The 11,232-nt window shown below is 50.2% G+C and overlaps 1 protein-coding gene across 1 annotated transcript; it reads right to left on the reverse strand.

Moving 5' to 3' along the window:
- Nucleotides 1-8,227: 8,227 nt before the first annotated feature.
- Nucleotides 8,228-10,074, reverse strand: LOC112890049 (exocyst complex component EXO70A1-like). Its single transcript, XM_025956878.1, has one exon. The coding sequence runs from the start codon at nucleotides 9,838-9,840 to the stop codon at nucleotides 8,356-8,358; it is 1,485 nt and encodes a 494-aa protein (XP_025812663.1). The 5' UTR covers nucleotides 9,841-10,074; the 3' UTR covers nucleotides 8,228-8,355.
- Between the last annotated feature and the right edge of the window lie 1,158 nt (nucleotides 10,075-11,232).

An 11,232-nucleotide genomic window follows, 5' to 3' on the forward strand; every position in this document is an offset into this window, starting at 1 on the left:
CTGCTGTAGGTAGGAGAGAGGCGGAGAGAGGCGGTGCTACCAGCCGTCCTCCCCAAGGTGGCCCGCCAGGAAGCTCCGATTCGGCGCCACGCCTTCCAACTCTATCAACCGCAACGCCACCGTCTCGCAGCAGGGCCATTCGCCGCCGTCGCCAACCAGAACCCACCAGCCCGGCCATCCTTTGATGCGGCCGCGGCCGTGGCGGACGGAACGTGGTCTGCGACATGCGTGGCAAGCTGCTGCGCTCCATCGCCAACGTCGCGGTCAGCCCCGAGCTGGACCACATCACAGTCGGCCACCACCGCTACTTCACGGGGCTGCTGGCAGGGGCGCAGGGCCCACGCGGGGGCAGGACGTACTACAGGAGGCGTTCAGGGCTCCCCGGATCTCTGGCGGTGCTGTCTCAGAGATGTAGACGGGAACAAGGGCGACGACGAGGCTGATGGCGATGCTTCCGCTGAGACGCGAGAGCAGGAGCACATGCACGTACGTGTTTGGGACCAGAGCATGAGGAGGCCGCCTAGGAAGTAGAGCAGCGAGGAGGCGGGCGGGAGGCGGCGACCGACTTGTTTGTATCCGCATAGGGGGAGATATAAAAGGATAAGGTGGGGCAGAAGCGACATTTTGCGAGGGGTGTCCACGCTGGCGGGCCGACGTATCGTACCACGTGCACAATTTTGGCAAAAAATAAAAGAAATATTCTCTCTAGTGGCAAATATGTAGGACCATTTGTAAATCTGACATTTGAATGGTAAAAAATTAAATATTCTAGCCGCGGCACGCCATACCCTCTTTCCTCTCCCCCTGAAAACCAAACCCTTGTTTTTTTTTCGTGCGTACAAGAACGAAGGGTGTGTGAGACGGGCTGGGCTGCTTTAGAGTGGGGAAGTGGGCCAGCGGGGACGTCCGGCCGAAATGAGCCTTCGAATCTCACGGGCTTAGTGTGCGAGCGCAGAGCAGACTCGAATTAGCCCAGCAAGCCGGATCAGCTCATGTTTATTTTTTTCCCTTTTTCTCTTTTTCTTTTTTCTCAAAATCTATTGGATCAATCATCGTGTACTAACTACAGTAGTACTACCAAGAATGTAATTTTGTTTTTTTCAACACAATAAAAAAAATTATTTGACATCCTTAAATCCTACTTTAACGTTTTGAATATGCTAGATCAATAATTGATTGCGGATTTATAATAACATTTGAGATTAACCCGATACGTATTGGCGCATGACATGTTACGTACCGCCAGAGCCAGGATCAGGCACCAGCTACGCTTATGGGCGTGCTCCCATCCATGAACGTGCGTCCTCTGCAGTGCCTGCAGCCTGCCTGCCAGGGTCCATACAGTCTAGGACTTCCTCTGTCCCATTTTATTCGTGGTTCTGGCTTTCTCCATTTTTTTCCAAATTATTAATTGTTCTAGCGCTGCCAGTTCAATTCACTTTTATCATTTCCAAAAAATGCCCTCGCACTCACTACCCTTTGGAGTCATGGCTCCATCCTCCCCAAATCGTCGTCGCTGCTGCAGTAGGCTCGCAGCCACCGCCCGCATAGCTCTGCCTCTGGTCCTCTCCTCCACTCGGATTCAATCAGTCCCTCGAATAGCATTTCCGACAGGAGCTGCTCGGCCGGGTTCCTTGCAAGAACGGCCGGCGGCGGCGGCGGCGAAGCCCAGGAGCATCGGCGGCACGGTCCTCTCCTCCACACGGCTTGCCGGGGAGTGCACACGCGGAAGTTGCTTGGTTGCCGGTGCTGGAGTTGAACGCCAGAGTTGCCTGCTTGCTAGCTTTGGAGTTGCACGCTAGAGTTGCTGCTTGTTGGAGAGTACAGCCGGACGGCCGGTGGCAGCAACGATGGGGCGGGAGACTGCTTGCTGGAGGATGTCGACGACAGCGCAAGCCGTGAACGACCAGCACGAGAGCGTGAAAGTTGCACGTCGGAGTTGCTACTTGTTGGAGAGTACGGTTGGCCGAAGCAATGATCGGACGAGAGACTGCTTGCCGGAGGATGTCGATGGCAGCGCAAGCGGTGATCGCGCTTGCTTGCTTGCTTCGAGCGAGCGTGAGGGCAGGTGGAACATGCGCTTGTACAGCAGGACGGAACAGCTATTATCTGATTGCTTCCGCTTTTCAAAAAGAACGCAATTCTGGATTATTCTGCTTTCAGTCCCAGCCAAAGTGTATTGGCGGAATCGACTAAAACAAAATCATACGGAATTAAGATGAAAGAAATTAAGGCAGAAACGAATGCTTGCGTAACGCATTCGGACTTTAAAATTGGGGGCAAGTAGTTTCAGGCACGTTGACCACAACCAAACTCCTCGACTCTAGGTGTGGAAAAGACACCATGTCCTTGGACATCATTCATCCTGAGCATTAGCTACCATAGGATTTTTATTTTGATACTCAGCTGCCATAGGATTCTTGTCCAGTGGCAAAGCATTTTGCGTTAATAATAAGAGGCTGCTTCTGAAGATTCCATGCACATTGATCATCATAAGACACGCTACAAAAGAAATAAATTATATAAATTACCATGAGGAACAAAAACATCTAGCCATCAATTTATTTTACTCTGAGCATTGACAATAATAGCCATTTGACCTATTTTCTTTTTAAAAGGTTACCCATCTCTCAGGTATGTGAAAACTAGTTGAAGTAATCCCCTAAATATCTAAAACTATATCTAAATTACACACCTTAGCTATTATGGAAAAAATAACTTAAAAGTACCACAACCTAACTCTTCATACAAATTAGCCATCTATGCCGTTACAAAAATTATCTAAAGTAATATCCTAAATTTTCATCTAATCTTTTTCTCGGATGCCATTATATGTTTCTAAATTACCTATGTTTTGCCATGGTTAACATGGAAAAAAATTAGCTCAAATTAGTGGTATGATGTGTGTCACATGCATACCACGTATATGTAGGAATGTAACACATATTGAGGTGCAATGAAAAGAAGAAAACTTATGAACGAAGATGAAAAGATAAGTATCCACATGAGTTAGAATATGAACAAATGAGATAGAACAAAAATAAGCATTTTTAGCAGCTGTGGCCCCTAAATTATATCTTTTAAGTTTTAATTTACTAAATAAATTTCATATCAAACTTCCTGCATTATATATAAATTAAAGGAACCACCCTTCATTACAAACTCAAAAGCTACCACAAGAATTTCATAAGAAAATTCAAACAAGCCACAAAATGCATGTAACAGATAGATTACTCATAAAGACAAGCTTCAAGCTCACTGCTGCTTGTGGAAGGGTGCCCTAGCCCTTGGACAAAACCAGGCATATGGTCTCCATTTGGCTTCGTCTTGCTTGAGCTCCTCCGGCTCCGGGTAACGAATTTCTTCCAAAACATTGGATTCTAAATGGAACACAGATATCCAGTACCAATTGTCGTAATAAGATTTATTTGCGTAGTAGAACCCACAGGCGCCCAAGAACAGTGAGTAGTCACCAAGTCTCCGAGGACGTCCACTCCGGCTTGTAGACTTCAGCCCACACCCGGTGGCCGCTGCTCCGCGCGCGCAGCACCACGAGCAACAGGTCGCCGTTGCAGGCGACGAGATGGACGCCGCACACTGGGTGGAGTCCGCGGAGCTTGTTCACTACGGTCTGGACATGTTAGATCCGAGTGATCTTTGGAGGAAGATCAGTTCTGGTGCCGAGATCGCAGATGATAATGTTCTTCTCACAGTCGATGTAGTAGGCTTTCCCGTCGTGGAATGTCATGGCCTTGATCTCGTACGTGCCGTTTTCGTACATCATGGTCCAGGCGGCGTCTCCGGGGCGCCAGACGAGCGCCGTCTGCCCTATCAGACCCTTCAGCTGGGTAGCAATGGCGGCCCAGTTCGACGACGTGAGCGGGTCGCCGGAGAGGAACACTCGGCTGAGGGGGCTCAGGCACGGGAGGGGGATCTGGGTGTTGGAGATTGGATCCCACAGCACGAGCTGCGTCGGGAACCTTTGGTCGTCCACCAGGGCGAGCCAGCCGAAGGACGTGCCGCAGCAGTACGGGAGGCCGGCCGGAGGATCGCCGGCGTCCAGCCTCGGCGCGCCGCGGCGGGGGAGGCGGAGGGAGCAGTCGCGGATCTGCACCAGGCCGCACCACCACGCGGAGCCGGCAAGGACCCATGGGCGGAACACGGCTGAGGAGATCGGCCGGAAGGGAGGACCAGCCGCCGGAGGCCATCACGAGGACAAATCTAATCCTCCACCAAATTTTTCCCCCTTTTTTTCTGGAGATTGTTACCTAAGAATCCGGTCAGTATTTATGTGCACGACGTGTCAAAACCTGCACGCCAACGATGAACAATGGCTCGTATTATATTTGGCCACTTGCATTGAAAGTTGGAACTGAAAGTTTCTGAATTCAACCCAGGCAATCCTGCGCAATCCGGTCTCTGTGTGTTGGGAATTCTGATTTTTTTTTTTTGATGGGTGAATTCTGAATTTCTGATACAGCAAAGCTATCGAACAAGTTCTGTAACTCTGTTTCCTTGTAAATGAATAACACCCATGCTGATCTTATACTTCTACTGAACACCGTCTTCTACTAGCCTTCAAACAAGTCCGAGAGCCGCTGCTCCAGCTCCTCCGCGGTGGTCTTCCAAGTACCGGCGATACGACGGCCACAACGTTCAACGACGACACGGTTGCTGCGAGGACGAAGCAGAGAGAGAGATGCGGTTGCGCAGCATGCAGCGGAAGTAGCCCATCCAGAAGCTGACGAGGGAGGAGATGGACAAACTTTTAGCTCCCGTGCCTGAGCCGCGTCGGGAACCTCTGGTCGTCCACCAGGGCGAGCCAGCCGAAGGACGCGCCGCAGCAGTACGGGAGGCCGGCCGGAGGATCACCGATTTCTACCCTCTGCGCGCCGCGGCGAGGGAGGCGGAGGGAGTAGTAGCGGATCGGTACCAATCCGCCCGACCGACGCTTGGAGCCGGCAGGGACCCATGGGCGGAACACGGCTGGAGGAGAGGTGGAAGCTCGCCAGTGGGTGCAGACCTGGTGGATGTGGAGGTGGTCGGCGTCGAGCACAGATGGCTGGAGACCTCTTTGAGGAGGTCGATCGGAAGGGAGGACCAGCCGCCGGAGGCCATCACGAGGACAAATCTTCTTCCTCTTCTTCTTCTCTCTCCCTCTCTCTCTTCTTCTTCTTCTTCGTCGTCGTATTGTATCGAACGTTCCGGGGAAAGCTAAACGTCACTCGAGCGTTTCTCGATCTTTCCACACTCGACTTTTTTCTCCGCCCGATCTGGCCTAATGATTGTTGTAGTCGTCTGATGATCTGACTCCTGCTGTTTGACTTTTATTTTTGTTTTGTGTCTGACATGTGGGTCGTGACCTTTTGGATATTAGGGATCGATCTATTCTGACCAGACTCCGCCCCTCCCCATTCCAAGGCTTCCCCATTTTCCCTTCGCCAAGCTTGTCCAGGTGCCGCAATTTCACTCCCCCCCTTTCTCCGAGCTCGTCCAGGTGAGGCGATTCTAAGTTCTTTTCCATTTCTCCACCTTATTTTCTCCTGCTAGTTGATGAGATTTGCGTCATTACTTTCTCGATTTATTTCCTGATTTATTTGCTACTGTTTGCTGCAACCTGATTTTCACCTTTGATTGATACAATTGTAGGCTATATTACTCGTGTAATCATGGCCTCGGGTTTGTTTGAATCGTTTCTGCCACTAGTCAGTACCAGAAGTTTGATTTGTAGCTAATTATTTGCCGAGCCTAGGATTGGGCTATGATCTGGTTGACTCAAAATGGTCCCAAATTCGTGCTCATTTTATCAACCAAGGAAAATTTGTTAATCAAGTCTTTGATTGTGCCATGTTTGGTAACGTTTGCTGGGTGAAAATTTGGCAAACTTGTCCTATAATTAATTTGACGAATCTCTCGATTAAGTTTTCATTCATGCGCTTTTCACAAACTGATATGCAATTTGTTTGCTTGTACCTATTTCTATGTTATTACTGTTGTTTGGTCAAGGTTACATCGCTTAGTTTATTTGCTTCTACCTCGAATTTTAGGTTACCAATTGATACGAGGTGGTATTGTCATTTTGTATTTTATTTTGCCTCATGAGTAATTCATTTGAGGTCTACTTGTCTGCTCTGTAAGGCTGATTAGGTTGTCTTATATGGTTTCAGTTATTTTTCTATCTGTGCCTGCCCTACGTTGGCTGCGATTTGGCGCCTGATCCTCACGCACTCTTGCCGTCTGCATGTTTTCATTTTACTGATATACATTCATCTAGTGCCTAATCATATGAATGAACTTTATTGTTAACCTAGTGCTTTACATATAAGTTTGTCACCTTATTTTACATTGCAGACCATTATTACTGTTGTTTTAGCTCTTGTATATGAGTTACATGTACCTGCTGTTGGAATTACAGTCTAGATACTTGTAAGTTACAGTTTCTGTCATGTTGTGAATCATGAAATCATGTAAGTACAGTGACAACTTATATATCGTTTTAGTTTCTATCTAGTTTTGATATTTGCCTACATATTCAGTATCTTTCTTATAATTGATCTACTAAGAGTTTAAATGCATTTATGTACATGAAAGGTGATTTATTTCTTCAGTTTTGCAGATATGATCTTTGCTTTATGTTCCCTTCAACCAATTAGCACCCCAAGGTATACTCTGAAATCTCACCTTTTTTCTTGTTCTTTCAATCAGATATTTATGAATGCGTTTATATGAAATGCTTGACTCTAATTTTCACTTGGAGATATTGTAGAAGGTAGTTTGAATGTGAGAATTTGACATTTGCATTTGTGGGGTTTTAAACAGTCCCAAACAACTTTGTACATTTGGAAACCATAGAATAATTTTGAGGATTATGCAATTTTGTATTTTGCATCCGTTGTTTGTTTTGTTCCTAATGAATTTTGTAATTCTGGAACCCATAGAGCTTTTTTCTGCCTTTTAACATTTTCTCCTTTGCTTCTGAGCTATTACACTGATCTACAAACATAAGTTTATTTCTAGACCGGACATAGACTGATTTATGAGTCCTTTGCAATTTGAATTTTGCATATGTATTGTTCAAACATTATTATGTCATAGAGCATGTGTAGTGTTGACCACTATACAGAAGAGAGAGAATTTTTGAAGTACCCTACATCCACTTAAAATTATGTGTTGACATATAGTTTTATCAGTTTTGTCAAGTAGTTATGATAATGTTATGTTTTAGAAATTTTTTGTTGATATATGTCATTATGGTTACAATTTTATTAGTTACAATTCATAATATGTAGAATTCCAGTGTTGGTTGTACTGTGAGATGTATGTAAAGAAGGTGTAATTGATGCGATATTTCAAATATTTTAGGCAATGTCTTGTTTTGTTAAATTCTTCATATGATTTCTTTGTCTGTAGATGTATTTCCATTGATCATATTTGTTTGAGTGGCACCATCTTCTCATCAGCAGGGGTATCCACATGTTTGGCATTGAGGATGGATCTCAGCAGCGCCTTAGTATAGTTTGGCAACAATCCGTGCCCAGTTAAACCGTTTCAGACTGGCAGTTCATGCTCTTGAGATATATAGTATTTCTGCTTCTGCAATATTTCAGTTATATCTATCAAGTATCATGTGAAGTGATACTAAAACTATGCCTTGAACTGCTACCTATGATAGTTGAACTATCATGCTGTATTTTGGCTGAAAATTTGTGCAAAACTTTGTATATAAGTTCCTGTAACTGCATGAACTACAAAGCACATTTGTTCAGGCAAGGCTGTGTTTTAAAGTTCAGGTTATATTTGACACATTTGTTGCCAACCTCTTGCATGTGGAAATTTCTGCCTCTAATACATCATTCAAATTTTGATTGCTCCCTTCTGATATATCTAATGTGTTATATAAATCTATCCTTCAGTTGAAGGCCTGCAACATTCGGATCCTTCATATTTGTTTGTGGTCACATACTCACATGATCTATTTGTTAATGCTTTTTTATTAGACTCTACTCGCTGTGTATTCTTATGAACAACTATCCTGGTTTCTAATCTAGGACGTTGGGTTTTGATCCAGTGGTTGCAAATTCGAGTGTTGGTTTGCTCTGAAACACTCGAATTTTCCTGCTCCATCAATCGTGTGATTTGACTAGAACGGGTGACCGGATGGTTCAAAACACTCGAGTTTGGCATAGACAGTTCCGTCGTTTCTGATGATGAATCCAACCGCACACTACGGTCTCCGTGTTCTGAATTCTGATACAACAAAGCTATGAAACAAGTTCTGTATCAAACTCCGTTTCCTTGTATGTAAATAAATGCACTTCTGCTGATCCTATACTTGTACGGAACACCGTCTCCTAGCTAGCCTTCAAACAGGTCCGACAGCTGCTGCTCCAGCTCCTCCGCGGAGCGCCCGACGGCAACGTCAACCTCCGGGTGGACCTCCAAGTGCCGGCGATACGCCGGCACGACGGTCGCCGACACGGTTTTCCGGAGAATACCTCGCAGCACGGGGTTGGGCACCTTCCAGCACTTCTGAGCGCTGCAGGCGTTCTCCAGCGCCGAGTAGAACGCGCTCAGCCGGTTGGTCGTCCGGCGGCGGAGGACGGCGGACGGCTTCGTGCCGCCGGCGTCGTCCAAGCGCGCCACGATGGGCGCCCAGGACGCGTCCATGTAGCCCTTGATGTACCCAGCCATGCGCTCCTCGCGGGCGCGGACCCATCCCGGCGGCAGGAACAGCTTGAGGTCGGAGCGCACGGCGCGGCGGACGATAGCGAACGTGTTGTTGAGCATGAACACCTGCCGCAGCCCCGGGAACGCGAGCGCGGTGGACTTCTCCTCGATCACAGCCTCCAGGCACGAGACCAGCTCCGTCACCAGGCCGAAGCCGCCCTCGGCGCCCGGCGCGAGAGGCGGCGGCGCATCTTCGCCGTCGCCGCTGCCGCCGAGGACGAAGCAGAGCGAGATGCGGTTGCGCAGCATGCAGCGGAAGTAGCCCATCCAGAAGCCGACGCACGGGTGCACCTCGCCGCCCTGCGGCATCCGCCACGGGTAGTGCGAGCGAACGAACGCCCTGAGGTCGCGGCAGCAGCTCCGCGCCGCGTCCACCAGCGCGGCGAGCGTGCCCCCGGCGGCAGCCGAGACGGGGTGGGAGGGACCCCAGGAGAACATCCTCCCCAGAACGGGGAACGCCTCCGAGACCGGGACGTACACGTCGAGCGCCGCGAGCAGCTTCGACGGGGAGCTCTCGAGCGCGGCGACGGCCCGGGCCAGCCTGAGCATCGCGCCGGCGCTCGCTGCCGCGAGCTCCCCCAGGGCCTCCACCTGCTTGACAGTGAGCTCTCGGTGCCGGAGGCGGAAGACGCGCTCCATGGTGCCCAGCGCCTGCGCCCACGCCCTGACCCTTCTCCCGACTTCCCGGCGCGGGAGTCTCTCGGCGCCGCCGCGGGAGCCGGACGCGTCCATGTCCAGAACCCAGCCGACGCAGAACCCGGAGAGCCAGCGAGACAAGGATTCAGCGCGCGCGCCGGCTCCAGCTGGAGAGGAGAAGGCCGGGAGGAGGGCGAGCATGCGCTGCCGGTGCCTGTCGATGTCGTCGAGCACGCACGCGGACGCCTCCGTGAGGAGGTTGGTGCGGTCCATCCTGTCGCGGACGAAGGAGGAGGAGGAGGAAGGTGAATCGGTCTCGCTCGGGTACGGGTCCGGGCAGAACTCGTCGGCGTTGCTGCTGCTGGAGCCGTCGCTCTCGGAGGGGCCGGAGCGGGAGGAGACCGGGCTGCTGCTACCGCTGCTGCTGCTGTCGTAGCCGCCGAACTGTGCGTCCTCGATGCTGAGGCACGGGTACATGGCGGCGACGGCGCTCGCCAGCCCCCGGCTGGAAGGACGTTGAGGTTAGCTCCCCCGACGCGCTGGCTGCAGGCCGCGGCAAACGGGGTAGGATTAGGCGAGCCGGCGGAGCGGAAGAAGAAATGAAGACACGGCGGGCCAGTGCGAGCGCCGTCCGTCGCCGTCGCGTCGCCTTCTGCTGCAGCTTCTTTCGCGAGCGTGGCCGCGCCAAGCTAGCAGCGCCATTGACTGGTGGACGCGCTCGCCGCGAGTCGTCTGCTCTGGCTCCACGCGGTAGTTCCCGTTGGTTGTGTCCGAATTTACCACTGAGCAGTGAGCATTTCCGCAGGCTAATACTCCAACCAGGAGTGGTGGACCAAGCTGTGGACTGGGTGCTGTCTAATAACTGATCACATATCCAGATTCCTAGCAGGAACGGAGGCAATTCAAGGAAGGAAGATGACACGGGCGTGGACTCGGCGAGCGAGTCGTCCACAGCCGATTCTAGACGAAAATAAACCAAAATCCTATCCGAACATCTCGATTAATTTTCGATTATTTAAGGAGCCGCTTAGCTGAGAATTACGGAAGTCCGATTTTCTCCAGCGCGTTCCTGAGACCGTGTATCGGGTAAGCGACGGCCGTTATCCCCAATCCAAGGGTGAGACTGGGATCAGTACTGACCGGGTGAGCATGCAAGGTCGCCTCGGCCCGGGCGAAACGCGCCACGAGCCGATCCACGAGCGTGAGAAATCTCTCAACGGTCAATATATAAGAAAATCGAAAATTTGATGGTTCTGCGACTCGGTGAAATTTTGCCAATATTCAAATCGCAGATCGCCTGTATCCTTTTCATACTGCCGTACGTGGCACACAGGGGCAAAAACCGCCCGCATGGATTTCCGTCAAAACCAAAGGCGGCGGCGTCGACCAGTACAACGAGTCAAGCTCACAAGTCAAACCCTTCAGGCCAGCCGCCGGCCCGCGGCCGAGCACAAGAACGCGCGCGCACGGGCACGGCTAACGGCCCGCTCCCTCCGAACCGGCAGGTTGCCGCCTGCGGATGGCTGCGACGGACCCGCCGCGCGGAGGGAGGTCGTGCGTGAATGTGAGCGTGTGTCATATACGCACCGCTAGAATCGCAACAATTGCTGAGAATTTTCTTCAAATGTATGACGGGAAGCATGTTTCAGTATTATTTTCAGCCTATTGGCTGAAGGTGATTAGGTCCTTTACCTTACTTTACCGAGAGCCAGCGTAAATCCCACACCAACATTAGACGACCAAGAACAGGGGATGGCACAGTGAATAGTGAAGAAAATATGAAACCACATGTACATATGACCACAAGATCTATCTCAGCAGTTGATTTACTCTATCTAACTGTTGATTCACCTCACCTACCCATGAATT

Source organism: Panicum hallii, chromosome 4 (genome assembly GCF_002211085.1).
Source record: "Panicum hallii strain FIL2 chromosome 4, PHallii_v3.1, whole genome shotgun sequence".
Taxonomy (NCBI): Eukaryota; Viridiplantae; Streptophyta; class Magnoliopsida; order Poales; family Poaceae; genus Panicum; species Panicum hallii.